Source organism: Nestor notabilis, unplaced genomic scaffold (assembly GCF_000696875.1).
Source record: "Nestor notabilis isolate BGI_N333 unplaced genomic scaffold, ASM69687v1 scaffold413, whole genome shotgun sequence".
NCBI classification, from domain to species: domain Eukaryota; kingdom Metazoa; phylum Chordata; class Aves; order Psittaciformes; family Psittacidae; genus Nestor; species Nestor notabilis.
Window position 1 is genome coordinate 13409 of NW_009920346.1, and position 18762 is coordinate 32170.

The 18762-nt window shown below is 42.2% G+C and overlaps 1 protein-coding gene across 1 annotated transcript; it reads right to left on the reverse strand.

Moving 5' to 3' along the window:
- Window positions 1–1495: 1495 nt before the first annotated feature.
- Window positions 1496–16327, reverse strand: PLEK (pleckstrin). The gene is made up of 9 exons (XM_010010624.1): window positions 16253–16327; window positions 13317–13472; window positions 8247–8428; window positions 6923–7014; window positions 6343–6527; window positions 5126–5230; window positions 3369–3452; window positions 2680–2749; window positions 1496–1744 (listed from the first exon to the last, which is right to left on the reverse strand). Exons 1-9 carry the CDS (start codon window positions 16298–16300, stop codon window positions 1605–1607), a joined length of 1062 nt encoding a protein of 353 aa, XP_010008926.1. The 5' UTR covers window positions 16301–16327; the 3' UTR covers window positions 1496–1604.
- Between the last annotated feature and the right edge of the window lie 2435 nt (window positions 16328–18762).

Below are 18762 nucleotides of genomic sequence, written 5' to 3' on the forward strand. Positions count from 1 at the left end.
TTCTATTTTCCTGTGTCAGAGGGTTTTTTGGGTTAGTGAGCTCAGAAAGCAAAAATAAGCAGGAACCACAAAGCAATTATCAAGAAAGCAGGATGAGCAAACAGTGTATGTTTTTTCCTTCCTCAGAATGACAGACCAGGCTTCAGCAGTCCTGTCAGCTTGCGGGAGACACTGGAAGTGCCTGCCAGAAGCTGATTTCCCCTGCATGTCTTAAATAGACATGGCGATGCGATGGCCTTGTCAGCCTGCTGCCCCTGCAAGGCTGTGTTTCCTTTGTGACAAGCGCTACTAAGGCAAAAGACCTTCAGGCTCATTAGCTCAGATACAGGTGTAATTAAGCATAATTGAAGAGAAGCTTTAGATCCATGTTTATGTTTAAGTCTTAGGAGATCTGAATAAGAATTCTTAAGGATAAGGTACCTCATTAGATCCAGGAAGAGTTTTAAAAGTTTTGAAGTGTACTTGCACTCAGAAACATCAGTCTGCATCAGGAACAGCCTACGTGCAGAATATGACATTAACTTTAATTTCAACTCCTGCATAAAATTAGACTTGGAAGCTTTATACAGTCAGAAAACAATATAAGGATTGATCAGGTAAACTGATCTTGTCAAATAACATTTATTTCAGTTACAGCAAGCAAGGTTCCTCTTATACTACTATGGCACAGAACCAAGGACTGAGTATGTTGCTGGAGGTTAAAAAAGAAAAACCTGAACAAACCCACTTCAATCAGTAGCTCAAGTAGGTAACCCATGGATCCTTTCCTTTCTCCTGGAAGATTCTTAATTCAAATACAGGTCAAATCAGCAGTACCTGACACTCTACTACTTTTGGAGATCTAAGGAAATCAATGGTCCTAGAGCAGAGTCTTGTGGTGAAATTTAGCAAAGGTCAAAATCAGGTGAGATAAAGAACTTGAACTAAGATTGCTTCATATTTGAAATACTGTGGAAAGAAACTTTTCCTCATACAGCTGTCATCGCATCAAGTTGTACTTGCTTTCTACACAGTGTTTCTATAGTTGTCTGCATTCTTCCCTTCCTTAATACTGACACATTATAAAAGAGTGGATCAGGTTTCCAGGTGAGGTGATTTCTTTCCCTAAATCTATGGCATCTTTTGCATAGGTGAGCAAGCAGCAAAAAGATCTAGCAAAGAAGAAAGTGTAAAGTTTGTCTTGGGAAGACTTTGAAGTATCTGAAAATACTGAAATGCAACAAAGGCTGGATGGTGACTAGTTCAGCTCCTCACAGTCAGTGACATGGCCCTGTCCCCTGTTAATGGTGAAATTCTCACTACCAGCTATGGCAGCACAAAAAGGTTTGAAATACCACCTTCCCAAGGTGGACTGATTACTCTAAGCAGCACACGCTACTATGGCATGTTCTATGCTATAATTTAGTCAAATATTACCATAACATGAGTGGAAAAATGGTACTTTGTTAGTGCCCACTATAGCACTGGAACTTACTGCCCACCCTCACCCCAGCCCACAAGCCTTAGGATGCCTTTTTGGATGATATTGCTTTCTTTAAGTGAAATGCTATAATTGGTGTTTTGAGTTATTAATTTCAGTTGTCTGTCTTCTTGGCAGCTCATCTTCATTTTCCAGTCCTAGAAACTGCCTGAATTGCTTTGATCCACTCCGTACGCTCTGCGGATGAGGCTGCTTGCAAGTAATAGTGGATATCATTTGCTGTGATAATTTCAAAGAGGATGTTGTCAACATCATACTTCTTGGCTACAGGGAAGAGAAACAGGGAAGTCAGATATGAAAGAGTACCTTGTGTTTACAAAGTTTCTTCCTTTACACACCGTAAGGGGATTTCCTTCCTTTCTAAGCTGAGCCTGATCAGGCCTTCACAAACCAATTGCAAGACTGGGTCCATGAGATAGGTCTCTCTCTCGGAGAAATAACCCATGAATTCTGCACATTTCACCTTCAAGAGTCTCTGGTTAATTGATCTCCAACCATGGAAGGGTCTGCAATCCTGCAGACATGTCATATTCCCCATTTTCCCCATATTCCCCCTGATCTTTAAGGTCCCTTGCAACTCTAGCCATTCTATGATTTACGAAACCCTTCTGTGTCTTGCCAGCTACAAATCAAGACATTCAAGTTCATGTCACATCCAGAATCTCTGTCTCTTTTCGTATCTGTCACCACATGCTGAGATGCCAACAGACTTCCTTGCTGGGTATGAGTTTGCCACTCGCATGGAGAGCAGAATGCATGGAATTAGTGTTTCTTGTTTCTTGCAGCAATGCTTAGCCATTGCTGTTCCCACAACTTCTAGGTTTGGGAGGGAACAGAATGCGAACAGTAATAAGTTGTGGCATAACCATTTCTAATTGAAATGTTCCATCCCAAACTCATCAGCTAAAAAGAGCAAACTCAGCTTACTTTGTCTAAAGCCAGTTATCCTAATAAAGGGATGGTGTAATCCTTTTGACAGGTCTTCTCTGAACAACTTACAAAACACAAGATTCCCTAGTTACCTTTACCATAATAGTATTCTCCAGTAATTAAGACATCAATAGAGAGACTAGTTACTAGAAGAATTACTGGACCATTGCACATAGATTGCTTTTGAGTAAAAACCACTTGTGATTTCAGGCAGATTGAAAGAATGTACCAAAAATGTATTATACAGCTAATTCAATATGGTTCCTTACAGTCAGGCATATCTTCCACTGCTGTCACCACGCAGCCTCTCAAGTGAATTGCTCCCAGTGGTTCTTCTCCCTGATGAGGACAAGAAATCAAAATGAAATTCAACACTTCTGAAACTGTTCATATGTTAATATGTGGCTACAACACCAGGATGGAAACAAAAACATGCGATGACTTGGTATGTCATGTGGGAAACCAGGGGATCCTCAGCCTATGCATGACATGGAACGTGGTGGGTATGATAAAGGGAAATAAGAAATCTCTTTCGGGGTCTGGAATTCAGGTTCTGCAGAGTATTTAGCATGTCCCGAATAAAGGTATGAAAAGTATATAAGCCTTGTGCCAACTGTAATTTGTTTTTCAATGTCACAGTAAATAGAAGAACACCTAGTTCATTTTAATCAAATGAGAGCACACATTAATTCTAACTAATCACAGAGAAGAGGTGAGAGCACAGCTCAATGTTACCTGTTCCCAGGTCTGGGTGGCACTTGCCTCCCTGACTTGGCAGCCCCAGAAACCATCCTCCACTCTGCTTTTCCAGAGGATGGCTAGGTCATGTGAGCACAAACAGCTCCACTGTACTGCTTGGTCTTCCCTATCACACGTTCCCATGCAAATACTCCATTTGGATATTTCTGTAAAGTATTGGCTTTAAAACAAACAGGGAAATAAACCAAATGTCTCTTACTCCAGCTGGGTCATAGTAGTGAAGATATGCAGGGTCCTCTCTTAAAACAAACTTTCTCACTTTCCAGTTCTTTCTCCGATGTCCCTAGGAAAATTAAAAACCAGGAATGTTGCGAACTGCTTTACCTGCAAGCGCGTACAGTCAGCTTGCCCATACATGAGATAACAGGCAAATACAAAAGGAAAAAAGCTAAATATTTTGGACAGGAAGTAGTCACTGCATCCCACTGTTTTGCACAACAACTGGGCTTTCACTCCAGTTTTTATGTTTTGTATGAAGCAGAACAGCTTCAACATGGGAGATTCCCCTAAACACATTTCATAGCCTGATAGTCGTGACATTCACATGAGGTGTCTGAGAACTGGGTTTAAATGCTTGCCAGAAAACATGGCTGCAAAACGTCTTGCAGGAAGGTACGGGGGACTACTGGCAAGGATGAGCTGAAGGTCCTTCTATCCCTGCAAAGACAAAAAAAACCCTAACAACAGAAAAGGCTTATCTGGTTTAAGAACCCTGGGGAGGGTTCCTGGCCTAGAAGCTCAAGCAGAAATAACATCACCTTCCAATAGGGGTGTAGATGCCTCATTGCTGTTTTCAAGATTGAAATGATGGGTGGGACAAATCTAGATCTGCTGAAAGCATTCTCAGCAGAAGCAGTAACACTTCTAAGCAATGATCCACAGGTCACCAAGGGTGACCAAATCCTGACTAGCACTAGTGGAAGACTGTCACAAATCACTTCCTCTCAGCATTTCAAAGTATTAGTTTCTCAATCAGCTACGCTGTTTGCAAAGAAGCTCTGACTAACTTGGCAGTCCTGAATGTGACAGGGTAAAAGCAAAGATGTGTATCTAATTGCTTCCATTTCTTTTGAGTAATCTGATTGAGCAAGAGAAATACAAATGAGCACCACCCAAAAGTTCTTAGGCTTCCAATGAATATTTTAACAGCGAAGGTTCAGACTCGACATTAGGAAACATCTATTTACAGAGAACATTGTCAAACACTGGAACAGGCTTCCTAGAGAGGTTGCTAATGCCCCAAGCCCGTCAGTATTTAAGAGGCATTTGGACAATGCCCTTAATAACATGCTTCAACCTATGGTCAACCCTGAGGTAGTCAGCCAGTTGGATTAGATGATCATTGTAGGTCCCTTTCAACTGAACTATTCTCTTCATTGAAGAATCCTGGTCTTGTCTTCCATTCACTAATATCTACTTGCAATGGCCCCAAAAGTAAGGATCTTATCATCACATTCACCACATTGCTTGAAATTTTGCTGGAAATGAAACGTATGCAGTTACCTGTCATCTTACAGATGGGACAGAATTAAACGTCAGTAACTGAAAGGACTCTTTCGCTCAGGTACACTGAAAAAGCCTGTGAAAACTGGCAACTGAATCCTGTTGTGAATCCAGAGGGACACTGGACTGGTGGCCTTTTTACCCAAGTTCAGTTCTGCATTGTACCAATGACTGTCACATCTCCTGCTTTAGCACCCTTTCATAATTAAAACTGTAACCTGTCTTATTTTGAAGTAAGAGCAATAAACCTTGCGAGGTTGGGCAGAAGCCCTGCTGCCATGCTACAGCAAGCATTCTTTGTGCTAAGGCAAGAGGGACAGAGATGAAACCTATCAAGTGCAGAGATGGCATAGCGTAGTTTCTCCCTTCTCTAAAGCTTTCTGTTGTAAAAGTGTGAACCTGTATCCATGCAACATCATCCCAGTGGCAAAATGGAACACATACAATACTGACCTGTTTCAGCAAACATCCTTGTTTGACTACTATGCCTCTGAATTCTTCTTTCAGGACCACATCATCATCACTAGAATTCCCCTCACAGAAGAACCCGCTGTCTGGCTGCATGACCACAAGAGAAAATTCATAAGTTACACAGCTGCCACATGTCTATGTACATGTACAAACATGGCTTCTTTTTGGCTTCCTTGGGCTTCCCTCCTCCTTAATGCAGGCTGGTAATGATGTAAATGTAGGTAACCATTCATATGGCTTAGAGTAAACATCTGTGCTGCCAACTTGTATGGTAACAAGTCAGACATTGACCTGCTGTGGTCTCCTCACACCATATTGGTATTGAGTCAAACTAGAAAAAAGCTGAAAGCAAGCAGAGCACACACGGGCTGCTAGGAGGAGCGTCCCAGGAAGCCAGGAACTGTGATGGCCACAAGGCTGCTTTCATCAGCCATGTCTCTGTTTCCATCACAGCACAGTCAAAGCATCCCTGCCACAGACACTTTCTAGGAAAACTAAGTAATGGAAGAATCAAGTGATTCTATGTGGTAAAGAGGATTGTAACATTCAAGCATTTTCATGTGACAGAAGGCATACTTTTTGTTAGTGTAAGTTCATAAGCCAAACATCTTTAAAACAGTATTTGTGATTGTGATCTTGCAGGTTCTCTAAATCAATCCACTGAATCTGAAGCAACAAATCAAAAAGGTTGGGTAAACTCCCCCGGACAGGTGTTATTGGGAGATATTAAACACTTCTCTGCTCACAGGCGAGCTGTGTATGCGTGTGGGACATGCTCTGAGTCAGTCTGGATGGCTCTGCACAAAAGGAAAAAAAAAAGGGGTTGTAGCTTGTGTCATTCCAAGAAGCCCCATGATAATGAATTACTTGCTTGCCTCCCACTGAATCATCAGAGGAACTGATGGTTAAATTCTGGTCACTGGCGAAATTACAAGGAACAAAGCCTAAGTTATAAGGAACCCAGCTTGAACTCTGCACCCAGTTGACACTTAGAAGAGTACAAGAAAAAGAATGTCCTGCTTACAAATATTAAAGTGAGGCAGTTCTCTCTGAATATCCTGTAGAGAAAGACAATTAACATGGATCTCTCTGTTTCTGTCCAGGCTTTCCTCCAGGACTTAAGAAACCCAACAAGAAGCCTGGGAAAAGCAGAGCATCATTACATCTGAGACAATAAAAAACCAGAACGCAACACTCACAAAGTAATAGTAGGCATCACTGAGATCTAAGAAGGGGGTGTCCGACAGTCCCTCAGCAGCAGCCTTGGACGTATCCCCTGCAGGCTGTAGGTAGCCTTCACTCAAGAGGGAAGAGGCAAGCATCAGGCCTTCTTTGCGATTTCGGATGGAGTTACTAGACACGAGCCAGTCAATCACAGTGGTGCCTGGTTACAAAGGAACAAACGATATCAGCCACAAACCATTTAACTTGGAGCAAGACACAAACTACAATGTGATACTGTTTGTTGATGAATAATTCAGAAAGGAATAATTCTTTTGGAGTTAAAAGTGTTTCGTGCAACTTTCTACAAAGATCTGCATCAGTCTTTCTGGCACTGGTTAAATTGCTTCCTCCTCTCTTGTTTACCATGGCCACAACTGAACACTTTTTCAAGCTTCATCCTTAGAGCACCTCCAGTGTTGGTCAGGAAAATATTTGTCTGGCTTTCTCCTCAAACTTCTCTGTCCTCTACAGAGCTTAGAGCTGTTTTATCTACCTGTATCCTCTCGGCCCTGTGCTCCTTTTATTGTATGAAAAAGCAGGACAAGAGCTCCTTACCGGTGAAGCAGTGATTGTACACTTTTTTATCTTTTTCCAGCTTCAACTCCTTTATTCCCTTTTCAGGATCTTTCATTGAGAGGTACAAAGCACTGTGCACAAAAAGAACCACAGAAACTTAGCAAATAAAAATCTTTAGCCAGTTTGTGCAATAATATCACTGTCATTCACAGGATCTTTGTGTTTTGCTGGCCTATTACTCTCTGCAGAGCTACAGCATGGCTTAGTTTAATCTCCTGAAAAATTCATGTTGCAAAGCCTGGAGGCCTCTGTCACAGCTAGAGGAGCAGAGGGGCAAGTGCTCAAGTGGTTCACCACACCTCCATATTTTGAAAATGGAACAGATTATGGTGACTGTAGTGTGAACATAAGTGAATACCCACTCCTGAGGCACCTTCAAAGGGCCCCACAGCCTTGGTGCCAATAAGGAGCTCACTGCTTTGCACTGTGTTCCCCCAGAGGTCCTTGGCTGAGCAGAAAACCTGTCACTGTGACATCTCCAAAGACTGCATGTCTCAGAGGCCCCAGGTAACCTCAGTGAACCCTGGCTTGACTTCCTTCCTCACATCTGCCTTTCACTTGCTCAGAACTCTAATTCCTTGGAGGTCTGGAATGACAAGAAAGATGAATATTAAATGTCACATGCTATGTCCTTTGGCCTGTCAGTCAGAGTGATCCTCTGCTGAAGCAGAGAAGTGAGATTTAGTTGGGTCTTGGCCCTGTGCAGTTTTACTGTCTTACAAGGAGCACTGCAGGTTCATTTGTATCTTGGTATTTACTGCTCAGAGGCAAGAAGTTGTCCTTAATTTTCGTAAGTATTGACAAACGGCTTCCTTTGTGCGCCCTTTATCTCTTCTTCTCCATTTGCCAGTTCCAAGTTCTCTGGCAAGCACCACTCTACCCTACCATCCAAAAACTAGGTTAACATCAGCGTTCCTCTGGAAAGCAAACAAAAGCTTTAAAATATTTTTACAATAGATTAGATACTGTATAAAAATGCCTCTCCTGGCAGAAACACACTTTGGCCGGGGTCTCCTTTTCCATCGCAGTGTGCTCAGAAATCTCCTTATCAGCAAAATCCTTTGATAAATAAGCATGTTTTGGTAAAAGATGAGGTACTGAAAATGATTTCCCCAGTTCTCATTGCTAGCTCATTTCTGCCATGTTCTGAGCTCTGTAACTGTTAGTCACGCAGAAAGGACTGAGTGAAACCGGAGAGGTAGCATGGACAGACATGCTCATAGCTCGTCCAGACAGAGGTTATGTGTCTGGCAAGCTGCCTGCAGATGGAAGTAAAAGGGAGAGCAGAGCTATGAGAACAAACCTCAGGTTGATTGTTTCAGGCAGTCTGATAGATTTTCTTGTGGATTTTCTGGCAAACCGCTGGCCTCCATCTATGCAGTGAATTGCTTTCTTGATATCCCGGACCCAGGCATCTCTCTCCTCCAGGTAGGCAGCTTGAAAAAAGTGGTCCTGCTGCTTGGCTGCAGTGAGCTTGAAGACAAACTGGAGTGATAAATGATGGGGTGTTTTAGAAGTCACTTTAGTGTAGCCAGTTGGGTGCAATTAACCCAGTACCACCATGACATACAGCCTACCTGCACCTGAGGGACTACTGAAAGTGCCTTAGACCCACAGTTACATTTAAAACACCTCTGAAGAAAAGCATGGACAGACAGTGCAGGAAACTGACTCTTCTTGTTTCCTGCTGAGTGACCCTGAACATCCTGACATTGTGAGTCCAGCCAAGTTGAGTGGCACTGACGTAGCAGCCGTTTTAACTTTGGCTGGGAAGTTCAACACAGCCGAGAGGCTGAAGTGCCCAGCCCTGCAGGCTTACAGTGGGTATACATTTCTATTACTGCTTCTAAAGATGTGGTCAGTCTGAGGGAGGGAAAACCCACCCACATCATGGAGCTCAGCTACTGATTCACAAGGGGACAAAAGGTGACAGTCACAGTGGAGAGCAGCTGTACACATCTGCAGCCTAGCAAACCTTGAAGGGCTTGGTAGGGAGATGGTACATCCAACCCTTGGCTGCATCTTATGATCACTACCTATCTAAACACAGTAGCAACAATGAAAAACTATTTCCCAAAATGAGAAAAGATCATTTAAAGGTAATTCTAAGCAGAAAAAAATAACACCAACCTGGGGAAAAATAAGAAAAAAAAAAAACCCAACACAACAATCAAAAAACACAAACCCAAATCCAAAGTTCACACTGTTTGATCTCATATTCATCCAGTGATCTTTTCAATGGAAAGTCAGGATCTAATTTCTCAGGCAAGAGGGTTTCCACTTCCTCTAAAATACAGTTCTTTATAAACAGAACTATAATTTGTTCCATAGCTGTATTAGAATAAGTACAACAGGTTCTGTCTCAGCAGGCTTCTAAAAGTGACAGGCTAATCAGCAAGCCAACAGCATGGCTTTATGAGGGCAAGTAAAGCAGAGGCTACCATCAAAGAGCAGAGCGTGGTGAATCTACAGCAGTGAACTCTGAGTGAAAACACTGAATGAGTCTGCTGAAGCCTGCATCTGTAAATGGCACGTTTCTGAACATCCCCAACGTGCATCTTCAGATTGTTGTCCATTTGAAAAGTTCTGATCACCTGAATTTGTGTGGAAGGTCCCACTGGCTTTCATGGAAGACAGATCTCAAACTTACAATGCGGTGGGTCCTCAAAAATCCATTTCAGACAGAAAACTAACCATTTCTTATCTGGCACCATTCATATTTCCAGCAACACCTACCTTTTCTATTATGCAGTAAAGAGGTAACCATTTCTTATCCGGCACCATTCATATTTCCAGAAACACCTACCTTTTCTATTATGCAGTAAAGAGCTATATCCTGAAAAACAACGTATGGTGCATGTGAAAAGCAAACAGATCTCTTGAAATCCCACTACCCAAGAGTCATGCTCACACACCAGATTAACAGAATGGAATACCAAATCATTAGTGCAAGCTTTTACCAAAGGGAAAACCAACAATCTGAAATTAGACCATTAGACTTGACTAAACACCAACATTTCACTATAAACTAGGTCAAATGTACCTGACTGTAAGCAACCATACATGATAATGCTATCCACAGGAAAGCCATGGGGAAAGCAGAGAAAGCTCGATTATAGCAGAATTAACATCACATTAAGCAATGATCAAACTTCAGATCAAGAACGGTGGTGAATGCATTTTGAAATAAAATCTCAAAATATGCAGTTGCAGCCTCTTCTGAACAGGTTATCTCTCTGTTTAACTAATCCAAGATTGCTTCCTTTCCCTGCAGCACCTGCTTTTGGCAGTTGATTTAGTAAATGTGTGTTGGTGATGTATCCTCAGGTTTCAAGCTAGGCCCTGATACAGATACACAAGCCAAATGAAAAAGCTTAAATCTATCCGGATGAATATAAATGTCTGCCCATGGCTCAACAGTCTCTGTTCCAAACTGGGCCTGAGTGAGTGAGATTGGACTTAAAACTGACTAATAAGAATTATCCCACTTTTCACCTTCAGAACTCCTGTCCTAAAAATATACATTAATTTCTAGCCACGTGAAGCAAATGTATGCAAACCAGTAAGAACCAGAATAATTCCCATAAGAGGAAGAACTATATGTTTTGGCATGCAAGCAGTGAGAAGGCAGGATGGAATGCAGAGGCACTGCTTGTGTACAATCCCAGTGACAGTGTCATTCATAAGAATGAGCATGTTGAAGTTTTGACTGTTTGAACAGTGCAAATCTTAAATATGTCTCCAAGGCTACTGGTCTATGTAATTGCAGAATGGTCTCACCAACTCAGTATGGAGGATCTGACCCAACACCCACTGAAGTTGTTTGGATTGTTTCCACTGACTTCAGCAAACTCTGCATCAGATCTCTCTTATGAAAAGGTGGTTTGGGTGCCTCAACCCCCAGGTCTGAGATCCTTCCTTTTTTCTCTATTCTCCCCCAGAAAAAGCCCCATCAACTAAAGTGAAGCCTACAGTAAATCTCATTCTTTAAACTCATAAAGTACAATGAAGCATAATGTCCACTGCAGTCAAAGGAAGGCTCCTCAAAGACTTCATCATGCTTTGATACAGATGCTATGCATCTTCTGCTTACTGCTGCATCCTCAAGCAATCCTTTGGGCAGGCGAGGATGTCTCTCACTCTGCCTTCAGCAGACATCAGATACTTCAGACCTCTCTGCCTAATTTGTAGAATGCACCTAGGCTCGTTGATTATCTTTTCATTATTGTTAAATGTGTTACTGTTACTGACATTTTCCTACTATAGACCAATACTGATGTCAGTGCCTTGGTAGGAGTTAAAAAAAACCCAAAAAAACCCAAATCAACCAAGCAATCAAAAAAGAAAACAAAAACAAAAGAAAACCCCCCAAAAACCCAAACAACAAAACCACCTCCACAAAACTGTTTGGAAAGGAATGTTTTGTGAGAAAAACTTAAATTCTACTGATTTCTACCATTATAATATAGGATCTGTGATACTCTTGGATACAGCACCCTTCTCCCCATGAATTATACCTCATAAATAGAGTAAGGAGTGCTGTGCTGAGGCTTGTTAATTAGATAATGTAGGAACATGGCTTCAAAATGGCAGAATTAGAACCAAATTTGTGCAGATATACTTAGTTTCTGTTCCTTTATTTGGTAATTTCATGATCCTGCCCTGCACTCTAGTCCCCAGATGTAATTCTGCTTCACCTGTCTAGTTCATGGTTTACAAAAGATGTAAAGCCAAGTGCTGTAACTAAGGGCTCCCACCAGTGCCCAGACAATGCACTGACACATAGATAGCCACATGGGCTGAAGCAGTAGATCAGGTCTGAAGCTGCAGGGGTCAACCAGTAAGGTTTGCCCAGCCATGCCCAAGGGTGGCTCAGGCAGGAGCTAGCAATAAGGAAGAGTAAATGGGTTCAACTAGTGGTCAATCTCAAACCCTTCTGAATCAGTTGGACAATCTCCCTTGCCACCTTAGGGATCACAAAACCTATGATGAGGATGGTGTGGGAACATATGACTGTGCAATTCTCTTCCAGGTATGACAATACAGTCTCCTTCTGTGGACAACTCCCAGTACCTAGAGAGAACTAGGAAAAGCAGGTGGCTCTTGATGATCCTGCTATGGGTGGGATTACCAAGGTAACAGCCCTCTAAAAGCTTTTGTTCCCAGGAGAAGCAGCCATCTACAATGACTCCGCACAGAATTAACAGCAAACTTTATTCTCTGCCTCATCCTTTTATTGTACTGCCTCAAAGAGGCAGGAGACCATTTTTCTTAAAGGATGTAAGTCTAAAAAGACTTCATAAGAATCAACTTTTTTAATATATAAATATGGAGACTGCAGGAAGAAGAAAAAATAAAAGAAAGTAGAAGAAAAATGAAGGAAAGAAAAAGGAAAGCCAGTAGGTCCAAACCTGACACCAGGGACCCTTACTCCACTTACCACTCCACTCCTGACTCCACGTACCACAAAACCTAAGGACAGGTATAATTCTCTCTTCACTCATATGAGAAAGTGAAGCTTTCTCTCTCATGCACTCTCACACTTCCTTTCTTTTTTCCTTCTGCTCTCAGACTTCTATCTATCTTCAGTCACACATCCTCATGGTAAATTTCTTTAAACTGTAATTGGACAGTCTTCCAGATTCTGAGGAACCCCTTTGTCAAAGGAATTCCTGAGGGTATAATGCCTATGTGAGGAAAGTGAGTTGCTGAAATAACAAATGACTGATTAAAGACAGGATTCTTCGCTCATGTTGGAAATCCTGTTCAACTATTTTGAATGAACCCTATAACAAAATATGGATGTTTGTACATTTATCTTCCTCTATCTTTTTTCTGTCAAATCAGACACTGAATTTGGGACTATAGTCATCTGTGTGTTTTACTGGGAGGCGGGACCTGTCTGTGCACTTGCTACCTTTGACTTTAAGAGATCCCTAATACGCAGGCAACATTTGAACTACTTTCCTCTAGATCAATTTTGGGTTTTACTCTTTCTCTCTGAGTATAGATGTGACTCTTAGTCACTTGCAAAGGCCCTAGTAGTAACAATGCAGTGTGTGATTAATACAGATTGCACAAATGCAAAATGTGTGGGGTCAAGTAGTCACCAAATGGTAATAAAATGGTTTGGAATTACAGCTTTACTTGGGGATTTGGGTCACAGCATTTATCTCTTTTCTATATCATGATTTTTTCCTGAGCAGACACACCTTTCAAATACTACACAAGTCCAAGCCTGCTTGCGACTAAGACAAGTGAGAATTGGCACTAGGATGTGTGTAAGGACTTTGTAACCACCATCCTTTTGCCCCTTCGATGCCTCCAGGAGTGTAAGTACACTGCCAATCATTGTTATTGAAAAAGTACTTACCATTCTTTTGCCAAAATCTTGGCATGGGCTGTTAATAGAGCTTCCCTTTAGTGGGATCATCCCTTTGGGGCTGTTGTCAGCCTTCCGCTTGTAGAATTCAATTCCATCTTCTAAGAGCACAACCCACATCGGCTTCCAGGTATTAAACATGCTGCCCTGCATCAATAAATCACTGTGTACATTATGTTCAATAAATCACTCTCTTCACATTATACCCACTGAAGATATGACTAATGCTAAAATAACTATAGTTAGTGTCTCAAGATAGCACCTATCTTACTACACAGATAAAAAGCACTATTTTTCTGACCACCATTAATTTGTAATCACCTCAGCCATGAGTGTGTCCAAAACTCACACTGCCTGCCCCAGGAGGTGTTTCTTTTCAGTATCAGTCCCAACCACTGTCTTCAAGATGACACAGTGGCAATATTATCAGTAATCCTCAACATTTCTGGATGTGAACTGGCACATTAGGACTGTCTCATTAACTTGGGCATCCTGTGCTACATTTAGGACTTGGTGCTGCAATACAGTCAGTCATTGAGGCCTGGCTGTCTGATAAGACAGCACACATCTCTGGATTTCTAGACACATAGGTACTAACTGTAAGAGTAATGAACAGTTTAAGGGCCGGCTGCTGCAGATCTCCAACTGCTGAGGTGAGGAATTGAAGTGCTTCATTTCATCTTTTAAAGCTCTTACTTCCCATTTCTGAAACACAACTGTCAGATGCAAGAAAGACAAGGCCAGATCCTACATATAGTGAAACACACAGCAAAATTCTCAGGGACCCAGAGAGGAACAACCTGTTTCTCTGTGTTGAGCACAATTAACCACTAGAATTACTAAGACTGTTGCACTTTAGCTAGATGTTCTCTATGGTCCCACCATTTCTGAAGCTGGTTGTGGTCACAATCCCAGATACCAAGTGACTTACTACGTAGCCAAATGAACATTTAGATATACTGAATATCAACAGTCCCTCTGAAGAGTTACCAAGGCACAACCAACATTTGTAGGCCCCAAATCAGAAGCCATCCTTCAAAAATATTAGCTTCCCTTGCTCTTTCTGTTACAAAGAGACACCTAAATTCATCCTCCTTCTCCTACAACTCCATCCACAGCATGCCTTTCCTCCTCAGATGATGGTGGCTGAGCTGTGCTAAAGCTGCAGGTAGAAGCAAGGCAGCCACGCTTGTGCTGTGAAAAATGGCTTGTTTTGGTTTGGTAAACCTGAAAGCTGGGCACAGGCAGTTATATTTGCATTTTGTATTTCTGCAAAAGTGAATGGGACAGAAACATGCTGAGCTTTTCTTTTTTTTTGTTTTAAATTATTCTCCAGATGAACCCTTTGTCACATCCTTTTTGCTTCCCTACCTTCCAAGAAAGGCCTCTGAACTCTGAGTAAGACCTTATGTTCAATTACAGGGTGAGGAGGGAAAACTGTCAGCTGAGATCTCATTAAGAGCAGGACTTGCTTCTAGCCGCTGCAGCCCACGCTAGGGGCAGAAGGTGCTCCACAAATGCTAATCATGTACTTTCCTCCTCTTCTTTATGCTTGCAAAGTGAAAACAAGGATTTGACCTCCTAAAGGAGTCATCATGCAGCCACAGGTCCCTTTGCAGAGAGTGAAGGCCATTTGTCACTGACTTTCTTCTCTTGATATTTATGTTGGGATGGGGAACAGTGCTGTGCTTAGGGGGTCAGTGCATTAGCTTGAACATTGTAACCTCCAAGAGGGAACTATAAGAGCCTCATCTGCATACTACATATGCTGTTTTCTTTTGATTCTTTTTTTATTTAACCATCAATAAGAATTTACCATTATTTGAGAGTCCAAATTCACCCACTGGTCAATTTTCTGCTAAGAAATCAATTAAGATGATGGGCCACAGCAAGAACTGTTGCAATTTCCTTTTGTTTGTGGGTTTACCACGGGTTACAGTATTTCTGCTCATAAACAGACACGTCCAGTACTTCCTAAAGCCCAGACTCTGACATGTTCTACCAGTGGAAGCCATTGCAGAGCAGTGTTAAGACTGGCAGTCTCAGATCCACACCATCAGCAAACCCAGACATGGTCATATTGTTCTCATCTAAAACATCTCATGAAAGATAAGCTTTTCCTGGACTGCAAATCAAGCTGTCACACCCACTCTAAAAAACTGTAGACACAGTCAGGTTTTCCTTGAATTGCTCTCTGAAATCATTAGCTACCTCAAAAACACACCCAGCTTCCCTGTGGTAGAACAACTTTTTATAACATCTGCCACACTACAATATCAGAAAATTATCTGTTTCTTAGGCTCAGATGACACAAAGTCCCTAAAAATACAGAAACAGAAGTTTAAGCTGACCTAAAACCCCTGAAGTGTGAACTCGCATTTCTTGGAGGTCACATCATCCAAGCTAAAGCACTGACCCCCCAAGCACAGCACTGTTCCCCACCCTAAAATATCAAGAGGAGAAAGTCAGTGACAAATGGCCTTCACTCTCTGCAAAGGGACCTGTGGCCCCACACACTGCCTCTAGGCCAAAGTGATCCAACCTCTTTAATCCCACTATGCTTTCTAGATGTTTAACTTGGCAATTAGGTGCAATTGAGTAGCCTATGGCCATTTCAAGCTGTTACCTGTCTTGCCAGGCTTCCACTATGGGCATTAGATTACTTAAAAAAAAATACAAATCTTTTGATCCAAAGGTACATCTGAGATACGTGCAAAATGCCTTATGTAGTATTCTGACAAGATATAACTGCTAGCAAGTATCTCTATAATCACTAACATCACATTGATTTACTGCTCAAGGAGTTCTGTTCATTTGCCTTTTCTTTTTGGAAAAAAAGTATCCTTTTTTTAATAACTAAACCCAAAGTATGTTTCACTGTTCAGAGTTAGCTTCCTCCTGCACCCAGTCCAAAGCTGCCCACTTACCTTCTTAACCAGGTACCCCTCCCTTATACGCATTGGTTCTCGCTCCATGTCTCAGGCAATCCTGCTCTCCGGTCTATCAGCGCTGGCAGCTAAGTTCTTCTGGCAGCAAAGTCTGTGGGCTGGCATCTCTACAGTACAGCTGTGTCACTTTCACAAGTTCCTCTGCCTGCTAATCACATGAAAACAAGCCCATTTCCTCTTACAGAGTGAGAGATAGGGAAACGCAGAAGCACGCGTGTATTTATAGTTCGCCTCTGACAGAACAAGCAACAGCCTGACAAAATGCTCAACTGTACCAAATACAGCCAGCCTTGATGACAGAGTCCTGGGAAATTAAACAAGCATTTTAGTGCCCAATCCCAAGACATGAGACCTGCTCTGCAAATACACGTACTCTAGCAAGCCAGAAGGGTCTCAGGGACAGGCTTGCAGCTCACCAGTTCTGTTAATTCATCCTGCCTTTGAAGTCTGACTCACAGCGAGTGAGCACGTGGAGTCTGGCAGCAAGCTGGAGGGCCCTCGCTTGGTTAATGACTCTGCACCCTCTGCTGATACAAGAAATTTGTTTATCAGACTTGATCAGGTTTTGGAGTTTGATGCTGAGGCCTCCCAGAGAGGTTAGCTGTCAAGCAGGCTAAATGAGTTAGACCAGCACACCACATAAAGCACCACAGAATGTCACTTTCTATGAGCATCTTTTACTTGCTGCAGAGCTCATAGGGCTGTATTTGGTAAAAGATAAGGCAAAACCATCATTTTCCAAAAGCTGATACACACCAGACTCACAATCCCTCTTTCCCACACAGAAAGAAGGGTGGTGGTATAGGGGAGGCAATAAGGAGGCTGCTGCATTGCCAAGAGTCAAGTATTCTCCCACGCACAAGACTCCAAATCACTTTTATAGCTAAGCCCATTCAGATAAGGGTTGGGCCCAGGGTTATGCCATCTGCCACCTCTAAAGATCCCCAAACAGGGAGGACTTATTCCACAGTCAGAAATTCCTGCTCTGCATTTGACTCTGTCTCAGACTTTACTCAGAAGTATACAGAAAACCAAGTTCTGTGACAGAAGATCAGAGGGTTCAAAGAACCCTTAGAGACGTTCTTTAAGCTGTTCCTCACTGATGCCTATTTAGTGGTTCTCCCACACGAGACTCCACTCCTTCCTTGGTTATATGTATTAGTGCTTCACTATCCCAACTGCTGAATGTTTCTTCACACTGTCTGAATTGAGATTTTCCTTTCCAGACCTTTCTCAACTAGCTGCTGCTCCAGCCTCATCTTCAGGCAGAGCATCTGTTTGTACCAGCAACCTCAGGTAATACACTTTGCCGTGCATTCTGCCCTAATCATACCTTTTTTGTGATGATTTTCTGTATTATCAAGTTGCTCAGGTTTTGTTTCTAGAACCTGCAGAGTCTCAGTACATTGCTCCTTTGTTCATGCAAATCATGCTATCACGAGGATCTGATTGCTATTAAATGCCCTAGTTGCTGACCAAGCAAATCATCCAGTAGGCAGTTTGCAAATCAAAGGTTCACTGTATGCTTTCTAATTCTCTGGCTGCCAAGTGTACTCAACATCAGCCAACAGATTCTGAAATTATTAGAGACAGAAACTCGCACATTAGCCAATAAAACCTTTATGCTTTTTGGAAACAGCTAAAAGTAAAAATTTATCACTAAAAAGTGATCACAGAGCTTTGTCAAATTTACAGTAAAGGATCTGCCTGTCAGTCCCAGGACCTGGAATGAATTGAAGATGCATTCCAGAGTTGAGATGATCTAACTGAATTTCCCAAGTCAAATTTCTGTGAAGACTCCCTTCATTTCCTATAAAGCTTAAAATGCTTGGTGGACTCAGGAGCTTGTAGGCTCCTACAAAACGTCTTTTTGGTCAGTAATTCCTTTTGCTTTAAGAAGGTGAAGTATTTCCTTCTCTTCCCTTTCATTCCAGTGGTTCCGTCTTTTGGAAAAGATACCTCCTTCCCCTCTGAGTGGATAACCCAAAACTACAGGTCACAGACAATGTCAACTCAAATAACTTTCACTGTACAGCTGCAAGCCAGACTATCCCCTTATTAGCTGCCTTGAGACCATTATACTACAGAGCCTGGGGCAAGCATCAGAGACCAAGAACTGGCTCACAGTTGGCTCTTCCTTATGTCTCTACCTTGCTGACCATCAGACCCGAGGAAAGGAAACTCTTCCCCAAGTGGAACGGCTTGAGTGGAACAAAGACAAAAGAATCTGCCAGCATTTTCCTCCCTGCAGGCAATCTTCCCATAGGTTTTCCTGCTCCTGCTGGTTCAGTGTTTGTGCTGAGTCAGGGTGACAGGGTGCCACACAATAAATTGGTATATGAGATGTCCAGGGACAGATCCTCTTCAACAGGGTATCTAAATGACTTATACTAAAAAGTGGCTTAATGTAAACAGAAAATTTTGCAAAAGCTCAGCTTCTCTTTTACCTGCATAAAAAGCCCTTGAGGGTGTGAAATGCAATTCTAGAT